The following is a 22103-nucleotide window of genomic DNA, read 5'->3' as shown; positions in this document are numbered from 1 at the left end:
ACATAATATGTATATTATTACTATGAATTAAATGTCTTTAATGAACTCATTGTTAAAAAATATTGTCTTTACCGGCTTACATATAGAGTGTAAATCTTATAAGATATATAAGTATTTTTTTAAATAAAACTTCTTTAGGCGCAACTAGAATGTAAATCCGTACAAATGCAACGGAAATGCGTTACGTCAGAACTGTACGTCATTCGCTCTCGATGATATCATTTCAATAAGGGTCGATTGTGATTAGCCGTCGTGTATATAAATAGAGATCTGCGTACCGGCATCAACGTTGTATGCGTACCGATATCAACAAGAAAATCGGCATATATAAATAAACATTTTAAAGTTAGATCGTAGTACAAATCTTGATTTAATGAAAAATTCCTGAATCAGAAGAATATTTTACCTTGTTCCTTGAAAATAATAAAACAAATTAACCATTTGTGCCGTGTACTTAACGTAAGTTTATTGACTAGAAATTATTTCTATATTATTCGCAGTTTCTATAAATCTTTGAAGTTATTAAAATGAAAAATACCTCTTAAGCAAGACAGATATTACAGCTGTTCAAAGAATGAGATTATATCGCAAGCGAAAAAGTATAGAAAATACCAGCAGTCAATGAATGTATGTTAATTTTATTTACATGAAGTTCTTCAAACACAATTACATGATAAATGAAGTTGCGAAAGCAATATTTGTTTAGCCGTTGTTTAACATAATTCCCTGTGTGAACAAATACTATAGAATTTATTGATCAGCAATTACTTTATTTCTCTAATGAAGGTTCATTTCTTCAAACACAATTACATGATAAATGAAGTTGCGAAAGCAATATTTGTTTAGCCGTTGTTTAACATAATCCCCTGTGTGAACAAATACTATAGAATTTATTAATCAGCAATTACTTTATTTCTCTAATGAAGGTTCATTTCTAAATGCTAATTACAATGACAAACCGATCATGTCATATTTGAAGTATGACTTTAATTACATTATTGCTTTTAAATATTATACATATTTTTAATGCTATTATAAATATATAATTTATAATTTATCATTATATAAATGTATAATGGGTGACACTAATAAATGTGTGCATCGCGAGTGTTACCATATTACTAATAATCAATATTCAAAATTGTTATATGATGTATTTATTTTTACTTGAATGCCATCTTGAACAGCAGCAAATAAGTTTTACTTCAACCGCATGTGAACCTTACGCGCACTCTTTTTTCTCCATTTTTTCAATCATACAATAATAAAAAAATAAGTTTTTATCAAAAGATTCGATGGAATAATATCGCCAGAATGATAAACATATTTTTTAAAAGAATTATAACTGACTAAATTCGGTTTAGACCTATAGACCAAAATCTTATCGCGCTGATGTCATACAAAAATGTAATTAATTTTTCATAAATTACTCACTTATCAAGCTCGTCAAACGCTCACACTTCAACCCACTGTTTAGATAAAACTTAAAAAACCATTCCTAATCATTTTTCATCACCATCTGTATATCACAACAGTTTTGCTCATACTAAAGATGAGAAATTTCACATGAACTCGACTCAATGTATCTAATAATAAAACACTAATGAGTCCGCGGCCAGAAACGTTTCTGAAATAAATACGCATACCATGATCTGGTTAAAACTAAAAACCAAAGTGTTAATTAGAAACTCAATATAATATGATGACGATCTGCTGCTAAACAATAGAAGACTGGACGAAAACTACGCAGTATTTGCTCTGGAATTAATATTTGGCGGCTGACGATAGTTAAACAATTATATTCGTTGATAATATTGTTTGATAAACAAATTCTTCAAAGATAGCACATATATACACCTATGTACGATAGACATAGCATAATTATTTGTGGCATTGAACTTGATTGATAATAGAAAGACAATTTTATATATATTTACTGGACGACTCAATTTTTGCGAAAAAATTCATTTATGATTTGCACAAAAATTATTTGATTATCTTATATCAATAAGAAAAGAAATCTCCATATCAAATCCTTGTAAAGATTACTTAACATGTAAAGTACGAGCTTTTTGTTCAAAAAGCTATTCTTTGTCGAATATCAATTCGCAATTATTATACATATAATATCAAGTTAATATAAAATAACTGAACCAATTTAACATATAACTCTAAATTATATGAAAACATAATATATTAACTTAGGATATTATATCCTAAAATCATATTAACCAGTCAAATTACTTCCTTATTTATATTGTTTGTTGTTTTTCAATATAGTGTTAGTAACAATAGTTAGTTTTGTTAGTTATAACAGTGATAAATCAGAAAAATAAGTTAAAATCTAATTGTACACAATTAGAGTAAAATTAAAATTGGATACATGAGATGGAATCATCTCTTTGATAATTTTAATTCTATTCCTAATAATATAATGATACTGTACATTGAATCATGAAAGATGATATTTTGTACTTCGGTTCAAATTACCACCGAAAATCAATGTTAGAATACTAACAGATCATTATATATACATCATTTATATTACAAAATAACTGTTATTTTTTTAGAATAATTCAATAAAGTTAACGATTCCAAAATGTATAATTAGTATATTTTCAGTAACGATAGAAATTTTTTTTAAAGATTTTATCAATGAATCGTATAGAAAAATGAATGTATATGCATTTAAAATCTGGTTGGTAATATACAATTAGAGAAGCAAAAATTTTATTGTATTATTATTACATATAAGTACATTCAGCAACAATATAATAAATATTTTTTTTTAATATTTTATCAATCAAACAGATAGGTAAATGAATTTACATGCATTTAAATTCTAGTTGGTAATATCCAATTAGAGAAGCAATTATTTTGCTTTCTAAACTACTATGGTGTACCTACTAATATACTGTTGCTACCTTACATTTTTCTTTATTTTTTTATTATTTAAATAAATATATAAACAATCATTTAAATCAAATTAAATGTGATTTCATTTGATTTTAATAGGAACTTATAAGTTTCATAATAAATATATTTATGCCGGTAAGTCTAATTTTATAAATATTCTCTTTTCATATTAAATTGACAAATCATTTTTATATAAGCTTAAAAATAAATGAGATTAATTAAAAATTATTTGATAAAAATATTATACATATTTCTCACAGAATATATTCATCATGAACTTTAGAATTTAACAAATTCCATTAAGACAAATATTTAAATATGACGATGAATAAGAAGGGGATATTATTTTTTAAAACATAAAAAATTAATTAAAAAAATTGTTGTCAAGTATGATTATGAAAATATATATGTAAAGTCTTTATTGATTAAAAACACAAAATTTTTAAAAGATTATGAACAAGTCGTTTTGGCTATCTTGATTGGGAGTTGTATTATTGGCAAAAGAAAAAGCGATCAGGATGGCATAACATTTTAATTTGGAAAAATATTTATTAAAATGACCGAAATCCTAAAAAATCATTCACTATTTATCGTAGACAGTCATTTCTTCATTAAATATGCATGAAGATGCATTAAATCAATTTATAAGATTTGCGAAAGGGGTTACATGGGTTTCACGGTTTCAAAAAATCGATTTTATTTATTGTCTTATTAAATTTTATAACATATCTAGAATATTGTCCTAAATTTTCAAGTTGATCCGACCAATAGTTTCGGAGATACAGCCTTGAAAAGGTGGAAGCTCGAGATCCACTTTTATTGTCTTTTAAAACTTTAAACGCGTTTTTCTCAAAACTATGTTTTCGAAGGCGGTTGTCAAGATTTCTTGCGAACTACTCAACAGATATTGATGAAATTTTACACTGGTCTTCGAGATATCATTTACAAGGTCTTGAACGAAGAATTTTTTTTAAAATTACAACAATTTAAAAAAAATGACGAGAAATTTTTATCAAAATTGGCATTTTTTTATAAAAACGTCTGCCAAAAACCAATTTTTATTTTATTTCCTTCGTCCAATACCTAGTTTATTTTTTTCACTAAAACACGTATATTTTATTTTTATTTGGGATGATCCTGAAAGAACTTCTGCTGACAACGCGGAGGCACCATTTTGCCGAGGGACTGCCGGAAATGGCGTCGTAATGACCGCCATTTTGATTTTTTTTTTTTTGAAAATTTTACAAAATGTTTATTAAATATGTAATTTTCAAATAAAAAAAATCATTAAAATATTTTATATTTATATGTAAAAAACATATTAAAAGAAGGCCGTTTTTTGTCTGAGGAAACCCATGGAACCCCTTAAGAAACATTCTGCTAGAGTCTGATTCAACTAGTAGCCCTAAAGTTGCATTAAATTTGATTTTTTAAATAGATAATATATGTTTTTCATAAGTGTTTTTTAACAACTATAAATCTGAATGATGATATGCAATGCTACATACATGAATTATTATCTAATGACATACGAGTGTATCAACAATTAGCGCCTTATAAATATGTACAAACATGTACAGAAAAATTGAAAGGTCATGGAATAACCAAGTACCCATCAACCAAAAAAATAATATATAATTTGCTTGATAAGTTATCTATATCATGTATAATATCTTTGATAAATAATGGTTTAAAGAAAAAACATATTGTATTACTTACCTTTTATATTCCTATTAGGTAAATCATTTTCTTCAGAATCAGAATGCGAATTGGTTCCAAAATTGTTATGCCTGCTCTTCGAAGTGGCTGATTTCTGGTCACTCATATTTTAATTAAATTATATGCCGTACATATTTAACAATCATTTATTATAATCAATAAACAAACACAAAACAAGTGGTTGTATTAACACACAAATTAATACATACAAGAATGCTATTCGAAGCTGTCAAAATAATAATATAGAATTGACACTTGGGGAATCGCATGCGCCGTAGAATCGTTTGTTTTTTATGGCCTGTGCGCACGCAGAGGGGGACTGACACGTTGCGTGTGAAATTTAAATGGAGCACGTGTTGGGGACATGATAAGTTTTGATATAATTTTATCGATTTTTTAGAAAATAATTGACTTTTGCGGTTTGGTACCAGTAAGATTCAGAATTTAAACTGGCTGTAATATTATATTTTATTTATTAATCAGAACTCTTACTTTACATGTTCTATAAGCTGTTTGTTGAAGACTTATGACCTAACGTATTTTATGAGAGGCAACCCATCGGTTTACCATTCTCCTATGTGTGGGGTTTATATTAGCTCTTACGTCTAATAGTTATCATATGATTGAATGATGCAGCTATGTCCACGAAGGACGATTTTCACTTGAAATTATGTTGTGATCTATAACCCCAAGTGGAAATTTGACATCAAAGTTGCCTGATGTCGGGCTAAGGCGGTAGCGGGAATCGAACCAGCGAACCCGGGACTAATTGGTGCTAGCCTACGTTCTAACCGATATCGCCACCGCTGGGTCAATATTATGTTTTTGACGTGGTTTTTTTAGGGTTTGGTCTATGTTGTATATGACTGAATCATCATTTTCTAAATACACAGAAATTAAAAAAAATATTAGTCACCTATCCATGAAAATAATTTCTATAACTTGCAATAATGATAATGTAATGCTCTACTAAATAACAAATTTACGATTTGGTTTAATGACCATACATCCCAAATTAACCAAGGAATTGGCCACTCCCGGAATTCTACCTAGCGTCCCGGAATTTTTTAAAAGCATTATTTGCCCCTTACTTAGATTTTTTCTCCCAGCTTGTTCTAAATTTTCGATACGTTATTTATTGCTAATATTCGATTTTTCGATGTAATATATTACATCTAAAAAGATAATTAGAAAATTTGAACCGAAAAAACAACACACAAAAAGCGATATTATCTACTAAAACTAGTGAAATGCATGGCATGGAAATTGCTGAAACTTCCCGTACCGTAATTAAAAATCTTGGTACGGAATCCAAAAAAATTGTGTACACATTATTAAAATCTCTATAAAATATCTGATAATTTGAGGTACATATGTCCAATAAACAATTTTGACCACCAAATGACATTTTTTTAAATTATTTTTATTGAGAGTCTATAACCGCTGAACCTGCCTCCCCAAACATTTAATCAGTTCTTCATCTTGTCAATACGAGTAAAATGTTTTTTGAATTATTAAAATCGGACGCTCAGTTCTCTTAAAAACTCTGTTACCGTTTTTAGCACTTCTTGCCCTGTATCTTCGGAACGGCTAGACCTGCCTTCGCCAAAAACTTATCAGCACGTCTCCTTATCAATACAAATCGAATGCTTTTTTGAATTATTCAAATCAGTTGATCAGTGTTCTCGAAATCGTTCACGAAAATTTGTATCCGCACACACAAACACATACATCCATTTTTCCTAAGGTATGCCAAAATATTTAAAAACCTTTGAAACGTAAAGATATATTAAAATTTTCATTTTCGATTTTTTTGCAATTACTATAACTTACCCTACGGAAAATTAAAAATAATGCTACTTATATCAGGTAGCCTGTTAGAATGTACTTAAAAAAATAATATTTCTTTTTAACCAAATTAATTATTACTATTATTAAAAATAAATGTTCTAAATAATAAATGTTATTAATTCTCGAATAGCGCGCAAAAAATTCAAAATATTTCTATTTCTTTTATAAATAGATTTTTTAACAAATTATTAATGTTATATAATGTAGCATGCATTTTTATAGTAATTACAAAAAATGTTTTAGAAGTTTAAAAGATTGAAGTTCCCAAATCAACTTAAAAAGTATCAACAAACTATTTCAAATAAAAATGAATAATTACTATTATATAGTTTTAATTATGACATATATTGTTTATTATACTCACAAAAACAGGTGCTTAATGATAACATAAGCATTAGTGTTTCATTATACAGTTCATTTAATATCAATATATAGGTACTGTATGGGTTAATATATTTATTTTATATTTCAATAAAATATGATTTGCTTAAAATTATTATATAGAAAAACAATAAATAAATTGACTACCTTAATCTATAAAAATATAAATAAATATAAAAATTTCAATTATAGTTTCCTCACCTTATATTTTTAAAGTATTTTACATCTTTTCTTGTTGTTGTTGACTATTTTCATCACCTCCCGCATAATTGGGATCTTGCGCGTAATTAGAATCTTGGGCGTAATTTGGATCCTGCGCGTAATTTGGATCTTGGGCGTAATTTGGATCTTGGGAGTAATTTGGATCTTGGGAGTAATTTGGATCCTGAGCGTAATTAGGATCCTGAGCGTAATTAGGATCCTGAGCGTAATTAGGATCCTGAGCGTAATTAGGATCCTGAGCATAATTTGGATCATGTGCGTAATTTGGATCCTGAGAGTAATTAGGATCTTGGGCATAATTTGGATCCTGAGAGTAATTAGGATCTTGTGCATAATTTGGATCTTGAGCATAATTAGGGTCTTGAGCATAATTAGGATCTTGAGCGTAATTAGGGTCATGGGCGTAATTTGGGTCTTGAGCGTAATTCGGATCTTGGGCGTAATTCGGATCTTGAGCGTAATTCTGATCTTGGGCATAATTAGGATCTTGACCATAACTCGCGTCATGAGAATAATTAGGATCTTGGCCATAATTCAAATCCTGAGAGTAGTTCGGATCTTGGGCGTAATTTGGATCTTGTGCGTAATTAGGATCTTGAGGGTAATTCGGATCTTGGGGGTAATTCTGATCCTGGGCGTAATTCGGATCTTGTGTATAGCTTGAATCTTGTGTGTAATTTGCATCTTGAGCATAATTTGGATCTTGACCATAGTTTGGATCTTGAGCATAGTTTGGATCTTGAGCATAATTTGGATCTTGAGCATAGTTTGGATCTTGAGCATAGTTTGGATCTTGAGCATAGTTTGGATCTTGTGAATAGTTTGTATCTTGAGCATAATTTGGATCCTGAGCATAATTGGGATCTTGGGTGTTATCAGTTTGATCATAATTAGATTCATTATTATAATTGGAATTTTCACCATAATGATCTTTCCTGCTCTGAGGTTCATTTTCAAAATTTAACTCTTGTGCATAATTTGAGTCTTGAACTTGATCTCCCAAATCATTAAGATCTTGCTGAACTAGATTGGGATCTTGTGCACTGCGCTCACTATTTGGATCTTGAGAATAATTTAATTTCTGAGCTGCCTTTGGACTTTGATTGTTAGGATCTTCAGAACTGGAATTAATATTATTTTTAAGAATATGCGTATCCCCTTGATTGTTTATTTTAGTAGGACTTTGAGAATAATTTTTATTCTCATTTATTCCGATATTAGGATCTTGACCAGATTCATTTATTTGCTCATTATTTTCGTTTGAAAGGTTCAAATCTGATTGTTGATAGCCAGAATTATTCCTATCTTGAATATTGTTCCGATTTTCAGAAAACTCAGAAGACCCATGATTACTATAATTGGAATTATTATTATTATTTTGCAAATTTGTTCGATTAATGTTTTGCTGATAATTTGGGCTGTTATACGTTGGTTGCTGCTTGTAATTATTTTGCTGTCTAGGTACTGGAACTGGAGCATTGTGAATATTTCTATTATTTTGATAATATTGTGCATTTAAGCTGTTAGGATTTATTTTAAATTCTGGGTTCTTCATAATTATTTGTTTCCAGCCTCTGCTCTGACCATACTGATTTTGGAGTTGGTTATTCCGATTAATTCCATTCACATTCTGATTCAATTTGTTTTCTGGAGATTTTCTTACGGGCTGATTAATATTAGAAATGATATTATTGTTGGCAACAGTATTGCCATTCGTAGTATTATAAGAACTTGTAACGGTATTTGTTGTAACATAGGAATTATTTTTAATTTGCTTTGATGTTACATTTTCAACTTTCCTTTGTATATTTTCCGTCTGGTGTACACCATCACTAGGACTACTAACCTTGCATAGTTGATTCATATTTTGTGCATCGGAACTAGTATAACTTTCAGTATCAATATTACCTTTTTCTGGCGAAGAAAATTGCAATTTTTTATAATTTGTTGTTTGCGTTTTATTAACGGACTGACCAGTGGAATTAGAATTTTTATTATCATAATACTCGTTATGTTTGTCAATATTTTCACTCTTCAAATTTGGAATGTCTGTAGAAGAAATAGTTTTGACAGGTATAAATTCTTGATTTTGTGGCAATTTTGGAGCAGATGATTCGGTGATTACATTTTTATTATTATCACCATAGTACTGGTTTCGAACTTCATCAGATGTTTTTTTGACTGATGGTTTGATTTCAACGATTTTCATTGCTATCTTACCAGTATCAGGTCTTGATTTACTTTGGCTTGCTATAATAGGTGTTGGCTGATTGTAATTAGTATCGTATGAATCTTTTACTTCATTTGCTAATTTTATCTGATCATACGATGAATCAGGATGTACTTTCTCTCCTAAAACTTTCTCAATTTCTGAAATTTTATTTATCGGTTCATACTTTTCTGGCACATGTTCAGGGTAAGTGTTGACAGGAAACGGTTTTTCTGGAACTTCCTTCAATAATGGTTGATCATTATCATCTATATTATATGCGTTTGGTGGAATTTTGTCTTTTAAATCAAATGTTGTATGTCTATTATATTTTGAAGCATATGGTGATAGTCCCAACTCTCTCAAAATTTCACTTTCGACTCTTGCTCTTTCTTCCTCAGATGGTTCATATTCAAAATCTTGAGTTTTGTAATTTAGTAATGGATTGTTGTATTTATTCACTCGGCTTAAAGGTTTGTCTTGATAAATTTGATCCGTTTCATCATCTTGATACAAATTAGTATCAATATGTAGAGGAGTCGTTGCTGGCTTAAAATTGGCTAGTCGATTGACATCATCTTTCTCAACCATGGAATGTTTAAAGTCATCTTGTAAAGGCTAAAAATTAATTTAAATAAATAAAGCTTTCACATCCAAGTTATTAATTTTTATATATTTACCGTGCAGTTTATACATCAAATATTAAATAAATGTTTCTCATTTATCACTTACTTGTTCATTAGAATTGCTCTTGACACCTTGCCCTTGTGTAGTATAAACATGCAACGACTTCGAAAATCTTTGAGGAAGCTGCGGACTTTCTGATAAAATAAATGATTTTTTATTTTCAAATGTATTTTTCGGTGTTGAACTAGTAGAAGCAAGTGGAATTGTTGAAGTGCGAATACAATATTCAGCATATTGTGTCTGAAAATAAAAAAGAAAATATTAAAAGTAACTTCTTGAATCAGACCTGAAATAGGCCAATTAGAAAAAGAAAAATTCATAGACCAATGTATTGATAAGTTTTGCATATTATGTTAAAATAATAAACAATAGTCGAATATATCAATTTTGAGCTATATAGCAAATTGTTGATACAGTAGATCCTCGTTTATCCGGCGCTCGATTATACGAATTCGCGATATCCGGACTGCCTTCTACAAAAAGGTCAGTACTTTTCAATTTCTTATCTTTTTAGCCTTTGTGAAAATAAAAAGTTAACATTTCTAACAAAGCATAAAAACATTAATGGTAATCACATTAACATATTCCAGATAATTCCAGGCAAAGCGGATTAATTCACTTAAACTCCAATAGAAAGCTTTAAATAAAATTAATAATAATTTACAATGATAAATAGCAAATTTCAATTTTTAACTACCCGTAGGGCAAGTTATAGTAATCGCAAAAAAATCGAAAATGAAATTTTTTGCATTTCTCGACGTTTCAAAGGTTTCTGAATATTTTGGCATACCTTAGAAAAAATGGATGTATGTGTGTGTGTGTGTGTATGCGCGTGTGTGTATGTATGTGCGGATACAAATTTTCGTCGACGATTTCGGGAACACCGATCAACCGATTTGAATAATTCAAAAAACATTCGATTCGTATTGATAAGAAGACGTGCTGATTAGTTTTTGGCGAAGTCAGGTCTAACCGTTCCGAAGATACGGGACAAAAAGTGCCGAAAACCGTAACTCAGTTTTTAAGAGAACGGAGCGTCCGATTTTAATAATTCAGAAAACATTTTACTTGTATTGACAAGGTAAAAAACCGATCAAATTTTCATAAAGGCAGGTCTAGCGGTTTTGGAGATCTAATGAAAAAAGTAAAATAAAATGCCATTTGGCGGTCAAAAATGATCATTAGACATATGCACATCAAATTATCCGATATTTTATAGAGATTTTAACGATGAGTATAATTTTGGTTTACATTCCTATGGGTTCCGTACCAATGTTTACGCGTTAGACGTCGACGCGGTGCTTACGCGGTTGATATTTCGTCTTTATGCAGTTAAAGCAGTACGAAAAGTAATTTTTTGTCTAATTGTTTGTCAAAAATCTTATTTTTCCGAAGTAAATTTTTTTCAAAAATGTTAATCGTTTTTAAAAAAATAATAATTTTTGGTACGGGAAGTTCCAGCAATTTGCCTTAAGACACGATGCCTTAATGCCTTAAAACAGAATTCCACTTACAGCTAGTTAAATTTTCAATGACAAATTTAACTGCCAGTAATTAGCATACATAAACGAAAAAAATACACTCGTTACACAAAAACTTTGAATTACATTGGTGTGATTAATAACATTTGTTAATTTCAAAACACTTTAATGAACACAATTGATTATCAAATAACTTTTATTTTCAAAATGTTTTGCAAATATGACTCTGTTTATTGTATCGTTACAGTATACAATTGCTGTTTACATTTTCCGATTATGAGAAATAATAATATTAAACAGAACTTTGTCACGCCATAGTAACTCAATGTTTTATCAATAAATGTCTCTTTTACATCATAACAACTATTTTTATGTGTCTTCTCCCAATGGAGAGAATTTGTTTACCTTGAGCTCGCGCATCCTTTGGGTTTTGGCGGCCAAAGTGGCCGCCCTAGAATCGACCGCCTGCATCGTAAGGAGCAGGTGCTCATTTCTTTTGCTTCGGCTGTTACATTCCTCCTCCAAGTTAATGTAGCTCTTTCTTAAAGCACGAATGTGCCTGTCGCGGCTTTTGCTTCTACTAAAATATAAAGAAATCATCTTTATATTTTTGGGTTATTATTATTGTAAACAATTTCTTAATGTCGAGATTTAGAAAGATTAATTAAATAAGTGAATAAGAAATAAGTCTTAAGTAACTAAGCTAGTAATGAAAGAATAAATTAATAAGAGTAAAAGTAAAAAAAGAAATTATAATGCTATATAAGGATCATCTGTTTACATATATACATTCATATCTTCCTTTTATTTGTACAACAATAACATATGTTATTGTTGTATTTGCCGAAGATACCATATCTCTAAAATGAATTTTGATGTATCGTGCATTAATTAACTGAAAAATAAGGGTTGAATTTTGAAAAATTCCGTTTTGGCCCATTTAAAGTGCCCCAATCGCGTCCAAATGTATGACCGACCCCCACTAACTTTGGAAGGCCGATCCACCCTTTCTTCAGTAATTCCTTTGTTTTGAAAGATGTCAAAAGTATTACAGATATCCAGTTTTTCTCAAAAAAATACTAGCTCATACAATTTGCTTTATAAAATATTGGTACGAGACTGTACAAAAGTTATCAAAGCATTTTTAATGTTCAAATAAATAAATTATAATTTAAATTTATCGAACATTATTAACTTTAGTTATTAACATGCTAGGATGTCACGCCCATAATTGACGATCGAAATTGTATTGCAACATCCAATGATGGTTTTAAAAAGAAACAAAAGTATTATTATTAAGAATAATAACTTTAATACATATTAATAAAGCAATATGTAGAGTAACCTCTAATCAGCCAATCCTCAAAACAAAAAAATTAATTAATATTCAAATTATTCATTTAGGAGTTCTTACCAAATATTTTTTGTAAAAAATTAATTAGCAATGCAATATCAGAGCATAACAAAAAATATAAAATAAAAAATATATAATCCAAAAATATTCGATAAAACAATCAAAATATATAATCTAAAAATATTCGATTAAACATTCATGCTTAATTATCATCGTTTGCTTATGACAAACATACATAATATAAAAAAAATGTTTGAAATTATGACCAAATAATAAATTAAATCAAATAATCATTTAATCTTGTACAAAAAATAATTGGAAGTATAATCGATTAATGTACTGTAATTTGTTCAAACTTCAAAATATTCATTTATAAATAACATTACTAAGTATTTTCAATTAATATGTAAAAAACATATTTGTGTGCCAGGATAGAAAATATAAATAGTGTTGCATGTTCTATAAACAGCTTAGAGATTAATCTAAAATTAATGCCACGACATAAAAATAATATAAACTTTTGGCATTGCATTATGTGAACCGTATAAATAACTAAATTTAGCACTTCAATAACTGATAAATTTAGCAAATTTCATTTATCCAACTCACTGTGATCCACGTTCTTTTCTCATGATTTCCTCGAATTTCCTTTCGATCTCATGCCTCCGTTGTTCGCTGTAAAAGCGCGAAAAAACAAATGTTAGATTTTACGTAGGATGGATACATTTTGTTCTTGGCACAGCCAGTCTCGGGAACCTTTGACCTTGGTACGATATTCACCCCTAAATAATATCTACGTCACTGCAGGGGTGAATCGAGTTTGATGACATGCAAAAATTCAAAGAGAAATGGACTGATTTTAAAATTAGGTCAGAAATAATGTCAGGAAACGGAATAAACAAGTCATGTTATGAAAAAAGACATTTATCTGTAAATGCACAATTTTTTATTTGGATTATCTCAAAAATTTTGAGCAGAAGAGTCAAAGATAACCATGAGACTTTCAGGTCACTTGCCAATTCTTCAATATTTTACCAAATAATTATGGTTTTTTTCGTAATATTCTATAACATTGTCAAGGTATAAATCAATACCAATATTACGACCATTGTTAGTATTTAACCTGAAATAACATTTTCATACACAGAAGTTGACACTCAAAAGTTGTCACTCAAAAGTCATTATTATTATAAAAAACATTATTATTATATTTAAATTGGATATATCAGACAGAGCACATATTTTCTCATTTCAATCATTGAGCTATGCAGAAAAGGACAATTATCGGTAAAAAATTTAATTTATATTTTTTATATTATTTATAAATGTAAAATTATTTTTAAACTTGCTTAAAGGAACAATGCACGTTCCTGCAGCACTTCTAGTAATATTTTAAACTTTTATTATTGCATTTTTTATAAACTATTATTTATAATTATTTATAATATCTACAATGTCCTTGGGCCCCAATAATGGTATAAAATTCATTCAGTAAAACTTAAATTTAACTAAATTGAATAAAATTTAGTACATGTGATTTCTATAACTGTATAGTATTGGGAACTGGTTCTATAGATGAATTCCATAAATAAAAATAAATATATTACATATTAATTAAAAATTATACTTTATAAGTTTTAAACTTGCTTTGGCATTAAGAATAAAAGTTGATAACAATATTATATTATTTTATTAAGCCTAATTAAAAAAAATCTATTCTTTTGCTTTGTATACAAGATTGAATTGATGATTTAGTAAGAGCCTTAATAATTGATTGAATTATATGTGTATTTAATCATTTATTTTGGTTAAAAGACACTACCGCCCTGCAAAAATAATGTCACCTTGATTCATTTTGTACTTGAAATGGATAATAAGTGCAACTCAGGCAAGGCACGCAATCAAAGAAGATTCCGCAATGTCTTCGTATATAAACATAACTATCTATGACCTTTTGCATAAAATTGTCTGATATTCGATATCAATGAAACCAATACTAATATTGGAAAAAGTAAAAAGTAATTTTCTACAATAGATGCGATAAATTTTTATATACCATCAATTGGACTATTTCAAAATTTACATGAGGGAATCCCCAATATAATTTATTTACTTCCATATAAACAACTGTTTGCTTAAACAATTGCTTATTTTAGTAATTATAAATATGTTACCTTCTCCTGCATCTATTTTTGATTTCTTCCAAGCACTCATAGTAAGATCCTCTTTGAAACTGATGTCATCATCCCAGTCAGATCCTATTGATATCATGAGTTATTTATTCAAAATCTGAAAATATATTAAAATATTATTAAATATTTACTTTTTATTATCCATACTTATAATTTAATTATTAACAGCAATGGTTAATATTTGATCATTTATAGCAAAATTTTTTCTTACAATTTAAATTATTGATGAAAACAGTAAACTGGGTTACTCTTCATATTAAAATGGCCAGATTACCACATAATATGCAAAATTTATCGATTTTTACGTAAGAATTGCAAACGAAGATCGTTATCTCAGGTTTTGCAATAGCGTTTAAGTACAGGTATTGTTAGCACGGAAACCAAAAAAAATTAAAAAAAATAACTATATTTATATTCACCATACATAATTTAATATATTTTCTAATAATTCTTTTATAATTTTTTTTTAAATTATACAGTGATGATGAGGCAAATTAAAAATTATAATTTATATATATACAACTACTTTGAAATTTTCATTTTATATAAAGCTACAAAATCACTAATAATATTATTTTAAATTATTGTAATTATTTATATGCATAGATTCAAATCAGGTTTCAAAACTTTTATTACATTATTTAAAATCATTTTTTAGTTACACTTACAAACATAAAAAAAAATTTAAAAAAAAACATATTTTATAAAAGAATTATTAGAAAATATATTAAATTATGTATGGTAAATATCTAACCAAGAGATGTATTTTAGTTGCTTTGATTGTTGGTCTCTCCCTTTTCTCTATCATTGTAAAACTTTACCATATTTTTATATTTCAACAGATAATTATTAATAACATGTGCTAACATATGTTCTTTATTAAATTTGGCACTGATGTAGAGACAAATCACGAACTCGAGCCATCTATTACTTATACCATTTTTTAAATAATTGGTGTGCAAAATTATAGAGGATATAGTGTGCTCTTATTTACATAATAAAAATTTACTTACAATTTTTGCTTTTTTAAAACATCGGTGTCTATTCACAAAATCGACTTCCACTTCAATTTTCCTAGAATTAACTGAAAACTATTCTCACATCCACACGGCGGGAATTGTTCACAATGCAAAATCACACATTTCAGCACAAAATGTATTTATTTGGCACGAAACATTTAAAACTTTCAATGGTTTTGCTCTCCAATGTGCATTAGATAAAACTAATCGTTTCAAAACATAAGTGAAATGCAAAGTTTTCATATAGGTTATTCTATTCACCTGTGTTTATAAATATCAGTGAGAGATCTGGGGGAAAATTTTTGTTAGATTAAATATATGTTATGTATTCGTAATAAATCTTTATATAAGTATTCAAGAACTATTATATATAGATATCAGATAAATAAGTATAAATGTAGGGATACATAAATGTGTGTATATCTCACATAGCTCTCAAATCGATTTTGCAGTTTTTCGAAAATAGATAAAATAGCACATTTTCCATAATATTATGTAACACAGTATTAATGTACTCATTGTTGTTATCAACATTAAAATTCTAGTAAATCCTGTTGGTCTTAAGACTAAAGATATTTCAGATGTTTTAAATCTTTCATGTATAGTTATTAATATTATCAATAAAAATAAATAAATGCAGTAAAAATATTCATCAATTACAGAGAAAATTATTACAGTTTCAATTATAAATTGAATTTGATACAGTTTTTATACAAAAAATCTACATCAACTCTTCTATTAAAACACTTGCATCAACGCACCCGATCACCTGGTTTCCAAAACACAAAATATAAGAGGGGTAACTTTTCTGTTAATTTACCCATATAGGTGAGCACATATGTAGACTTATATGATATAGAAAAATACTGGCGAGTAATTGCAAATAAAATGTTTTTTAAACATTACTTTATAATGTAATGTTTGTATAAAGTAATTTGATATATTATAATATATCAAACTTATCCATCAAAAATATTAAACATTAAAAATATCAAACGTGAATACTAAACATTTATTAAATTTTAGGCATAAAATAAAAATAATGAATTAATAACATAATTATTCATTTGTAATGGTTTCGACACTAAATGTGTGTCACCATCCAGCAGGAAAAAATATACAATTTTTTAATTACAAAATATACAATTTAAAATTCAAAATTAAACATAAATTTTTATACCATTTAAAATAAAATATGCAAATAAAGGCAGTAATTTTATTGAAATGATTCCAAGAAAAATACAATGCTCAAAGTTTAATCTTCATATGATACAATTTATAAAAACAAGGTTTTATAACACGAAGATTCAAATAATAATTTTCAATCGCCCTAATGTACCAACAGATTATATTTAACAAAGTAACTATTTGCAAAATACAACTGAAACATAGGTACAGAAATAATATATTACATTCTAATATTGCACTAACATACAAAAAGATTGCTATAAATATATATATATATATATATATATATATATATATAAATTTTATAATCATAAGTTAACTTTAAAAGCTAAGCACTATATTTAACAATTATTATTTCCGTTTAAGTCGTCTCGTATGATGGTCCCTTCACTTCAGCATTTTAAATTTTAAATTATTTATATAATAAATCCTTTGGTAATTCAAATAACAAAAATAAAATTTACTTTTGCAAATAATATAAATAAAATTTAATGGAAAGAACAGACGAATGAAACACGCCCATAAAAAAAATTACAAAAAAAGTATTTAAATTTTTTAATGTTTCTGCTAAAAAAAACTTTACAAATAATACGTTATCATAGATGCAGTTGAAAAATAATAATAGATATTTGTTTACAAAACTGAACTGCTAATTTTCGATCAATATTGCTTTTTCATTTTATGGAAGAATATCTCACACAATCTTGGAAATTATAATTAGTTACAAATAAAATAAAAATTTTGTATACAAATAAAAAAAATTAAATCTCAAATAATCGGTAAAAAAAGCAACAAAGCCAAAATATTTAGTACGCCTTAAACAAATTTTAAGTAAATATTAATTATTATGACGTTTAAAATAGAAAACGTCTATGACATATGAGTAATAAATATATGGAGTACGAATGCATTAACTAGAAATTAATTTCTTTGTAGTCTTGTCTAAACTATTTTTGTCTTAATAAAACTATCTTAACTAACTAATTGCATTATAAAAGAGAATTTTAGTATTAATACTATAATAATTAACACATCTGAATATTAGTTACAACATATTTTTAACAATGATTTCGACAATCAATATCTTATTTTATGTAGGTAACATGCCAAAAATCAGCACATATTTTTTTAAATTACTTTCGGTCAGTTCGAATTAAATATCTATTGTAAAAAATAGCATAAATGAAGTTTTAATAAAATGTAGATATCGATTATCGATAATTATAAATATCGGTTTACTTAAGTAGCAAAAACTAGATTTAAGAGTTAATTAAAATAGTACCTTGCTATTTTTGTATCCTACTCTCTTCAATATATTTTAGATATGATATTCACAAAATATGCATTATTAATTATTGATTTATAAATATTATTTAGAATAATTAATAAAGCACTACACCTAAGCTCTAAGCAGTCAGATATTGTACACCTAGACCAAAACTATCAATCTTCAAAAAGTTACTTTGTTTACAAAATTACAATCTGAAATCGCGCAAATAACATATGTATTAATAATAAAAAACAGAAATCGCCAATAAGAAAAAATAATAAAATAATCAAATTATCTTTTAGATAAAAAATAATGTGTCACCATATTATATTGCATCCATGTACTCACTTATTTTTATTTAAGTAATTTCAATTTCTATTTTATTTAGCGTTTGAATTTTAGGAATCAAAAGACTTTTAGTTGTCCGGTTGGTCAGCTTTATTTAAATTTCGCATAGTTTTGATTTTTTGACTTGATTATATTTTGATCTAGATATCCGATATGTGTGTACATTTATATAGAATAGCCTATAAATATATATTAATATCACTAGCCATTTTACCATGTGCCATATGAACAACATCTGTATTCATAAAAAGAAACAACATCTACGTAGGAAGCCACTTTGCAGAAATACATGTAGGTAAACAATTAATTACTATCTCACATAAAATCTTTGATTAAAATTATTTTGATTAAATTCTATGTTGCGACAAATATTTATCGCCCGATAAAAAAATGAATAAAATATTAATTATTAACACATACTCATGCGCCGTAGATATTACATTCTCAAAAAACAGATATTAGTCCAAAACTAATCTAGGTTTAATTAAGTATGAATACTCCTATTCATGTAATAAAATCTTGACGGTGGTATATATTATTATATCATCTGAGACAGATTTCTATATTATAAATATAGATTTCATATAAATAAATAATTACTAATTATAAATTCACTGGTATCAATGAAGAAAATCGTTCATAAAAATCGTTTACATACTAAATGTGTTATATACACATATTTAATTAGGTTTTATGTATATTGTCAAAGAAAGTATAATATATGTAATAACTTCGACTTCTATTTATATTAGTTTTTTTTCATTATACTATCTTTATTAATTGGCATGTGCACCACTTACAAGAAAAATATATATAATTATATATTTAAAACACAAATTATTACTTTTTAATAAAAAATACTTAAATAATCCTGTTCATGATACAGGTCAAATGTTTATTATCCATCAGATATGATTTGATTAAAATTGTGTTAAATATATAAAATCTACTAAATTAATTTAATTTTAATTTAAATTAAAATTTGGTGAATAAAACAGTCTAAAATAAGTTAATTAAATATTGTACACCTTTGAATTTGAAAAAAATAAATAATCAATATTAAATATTGAAAAATCTAGATCTAATAATTTACTAATATATTATTAAAGACTAATATATATTATTAAAAATGTACCATAAAATTCAGTTGAGTCATTAATTGATTTAGTAATCAGATTTAGTATCATTAAATAAATATTTGTATAATAATATTTTTGACACAAGTTTCATACTTGCCTTGTGTACGGCATGTTTTACAGTTGAATAAAAGATATCCTTTAAAAATCTTGCCAAGCATTATAATAGAGAAACTATTTGGTTTATAATTCGGAAGTATCGTTTTAATGAAAGCTGTAATAAACTCCTTTAATTTCTCTTAAAATAATACGGACTAACAAATAAGTTGGTAACTCTCTAAACCAACTTCCAAAATAATATAGATTTCAATTTAATAACTAACCAAATTCGATACATTACTCTACTATTGTTTCTGAAACTTTCTTTCTAACTAGTACCGTAACGTGTGCTTTCAAACATACCTTTTCTGAAGAAGTCACTAAATTCCAGCAAACAAAGCTTGGTCAATTGTTGCCCCCTGCAGGCGTGCAGGGGACATTCCGGCATTTCGGAGCAGACCTCGATAAGACGCTGAAGATAGGTGTCTAATTCAGACCGACGCGTACGCGCTGTTTCATCGGAGCAGGACGAAGAAAATAGGTGTCGAGGCGGAAAACTAAGCTCAGCCACCTGGGAACGAAAAATAAACAACGCACAAAATATATTAGATTATTAAATACTTGTTTATCTATGACTAAATAGTACTAGTAATCAAATACAACCATGGTTAGCTTAAGAAAAAATCATAATACGTTAGTTTTGTGTTCTGAAGAATAAGTATATACTGCGATACTAATATTAATTCCGTTCCATACCTTCTGTCCATATCTCGACTTCATCGTCAAGTGTAAATCTCTAAATTTGCTGTAACGTCTCAACAAACTCCATGATTCAGTTTCAGTATAAATACGGATTTCATATTCCACGTGTGTTTTCTTTCTAGCGCCTCGAATGACAAAACCTGTTACGCTTATTACATTTCTGTCACCACCTATAAAACATATTTAAAAAATCAAAAAACATATATTTTGATTTGAACAAAAACGGGAGATAATTTTAATACCTTCGCCATTGAACGCTGGCATTGTTCGTGATAAACTCAACGCGAACGGCGAAGAACAATCTTCTCCTTGGCCCTGAATAAATAAAATAAATGAAGGGGTAAATTAAAGTTATCAGTAAACATAAAATTGCAAAATTATGATGAGGCATGCAACCAGTATGTAACCAGTTTGTACTACGTAGCCTGCACATAAATGCAAGCCTCACAATAAAATGAATTTAAAACCGCTCATTACTAAATTTATAAATTGTTTATCAATGTACAAATCGGACTCACCATATAGTAAACACTTGTATATTGTAAAGAATTCGCATCATTTTGCAAAGTATCAAGATTAGAATCTTCTATATAATTGCTACAAGTATCAACATCGCTTGATCCATCACTTGTCGAGCAGTCAACATTTACACGTTCATTTATATCGCCATTCGTATATACATCTTGAAGATATTTTTCTAGCTGAATTTTCTGTCTTTGCAGGTCATGTAATATCTATAATTGATAAAATGAAAATACTTAAATTCAAATTCAGTACTATGACAGAAGAGAAAGTCAATCATAAACTCTTTATCCATTAATTATAACTCAAAATATAAAGAGTGAAATTAAAAATTCTTTAAATATCAAACTAAAGTAGAAGCAGCTATCAATTACAATAAATATAAAGAGAGACCTACAATTAAAATAAATTATTAAAATAAATACCTGGACAATAGTTACGTAAAAAGAAAAATGCAAAGTAATTAAAGAAATAAATAAAAAATTAAAACTATAAAAAAGTTATATATTTATAATCTATACCAACCGCAATCTGCTTATCTAAAGCTTCTTTCGAATTCTGAGCTTCCAAAATTCTCATAATAATCATTTTTGTCTTGCTATTTATGTTGTATTCTTTGCATAGTTCTTAAAGGCACTGCAGTTTTATTGTTCATAGTATTTGATTTACAATTATTAATTTCTATATCTTCTGTCAAACTTATTTCTGAAGGCACACTTGATATTTCATTACTCGATATATTTATAGTGTTAAAATTATTTGTCGGTGTCTCTTTATTTAAATGGCAGTGAAGGGGATCGTCATAGA

At 27.6% G+C, this 22103-nt stretch overlaps 2 protein-coding genes across 5 annotated transcripts in view; both read right to left on the bottom strand.

Annotated features, from left to right (window-relative positions):
* The window catches only part of LOC113374090 (AMP deaminase 2-like), a 33658-nt gene extending 28902 nt beyond the window's left edge, over positions 1–4756 (bottom strand). For 3 of the 4 annotated variants that reach the window (XM_026614353.1, XM_026614354.1, XM_026614357.1), the window contains exon 1: positions 1435–1611. Coding sequence is in view for 1 of the 4 variants with exons in the window: in XM_026614355.1 (XP_026470140.1) it covers positions 4636–4741 (106 nt within the window). In the remaining 3 variants the exon portion in view is untranslated. Of the gene's footprint in view, positions 1–1434; positions 1612–4635 lie in introns of those variants that run through there. The other variant, XM_026614355.1, reaches the window with a different exon arrangement.
* Positions 4757–20267: 15511 nt separating this feature from the next.
* LOC113373856 (kinesin-like protein Klp98A) lies at positions 20268–21884 on the bottom strand. Its single transcript, XM_026614127.1, has 5 exons — positions 21822–21884; positions 21293–21508; positions 21017–21089; positions 20769–20944; positions 20268–20583 (listed from the first exon to the last, which is right to left on the bottom strand). Exons 1-5 carry the CDS (start codon positions 21882–21884, stop codon positions 20341–20343), a joined length of 771 nt encoding a protein of 256 aa, XP_026469912.1. The 3' UTR covers positions 20268–20340.
* Between the last annotated feature and the right edge of the window lie 219 nt (positions 21885–22103).

Source organism: Ctenocephalides felis, unplaced genomic scaffold, assembly GCF_003426905.1.
Source record: "Ctenocephalides felis isolate EL2017-DRISC unplaced genomic scaffold, ASM342690v1 CF-g0.4_SCAFFOLD_01604, whole genome shotgun sequence".
Classification (NCBI taxonomy): Eukaryota; Metazoa; Arthropoda; class Insecta; order Siphonaptera; family Pulicidae; genus Ctenocephalides; species Ctenocephalides felis.
Note: the sequence above shows the minus strand (reverse complement) of the source record. Positions and strands in the feature narration are given on the sequence as shown.

What these genes read in the sequence shown, in the direction of transcription:
- LOC113373856 (XM_026614127.1), bottom strand. Translation starts at nt 21,884, where the DNA reads ATGATTATTATGAGAATTTTGGAAGCTCAGAATTCGAAAGAAGCTTTA. An exon ending in CTTTAGATAAGCAGATTGCG is followed by an intron (nt 21,509 to 21,821) that starts GTTGGTATAGAT and finishes TATCAATTATAG; the next exon opens with ATATTACATGACCTGCAAAG. An exon ending in ATACAAGTGTTTACTATATG is followed by an intron (nt 21,090 to 21,292) that starts GTGAGTCCGATT and finishes TTATTTATTCAG; the next exon opens with GGCCAAGGAGAAGATTGTTC.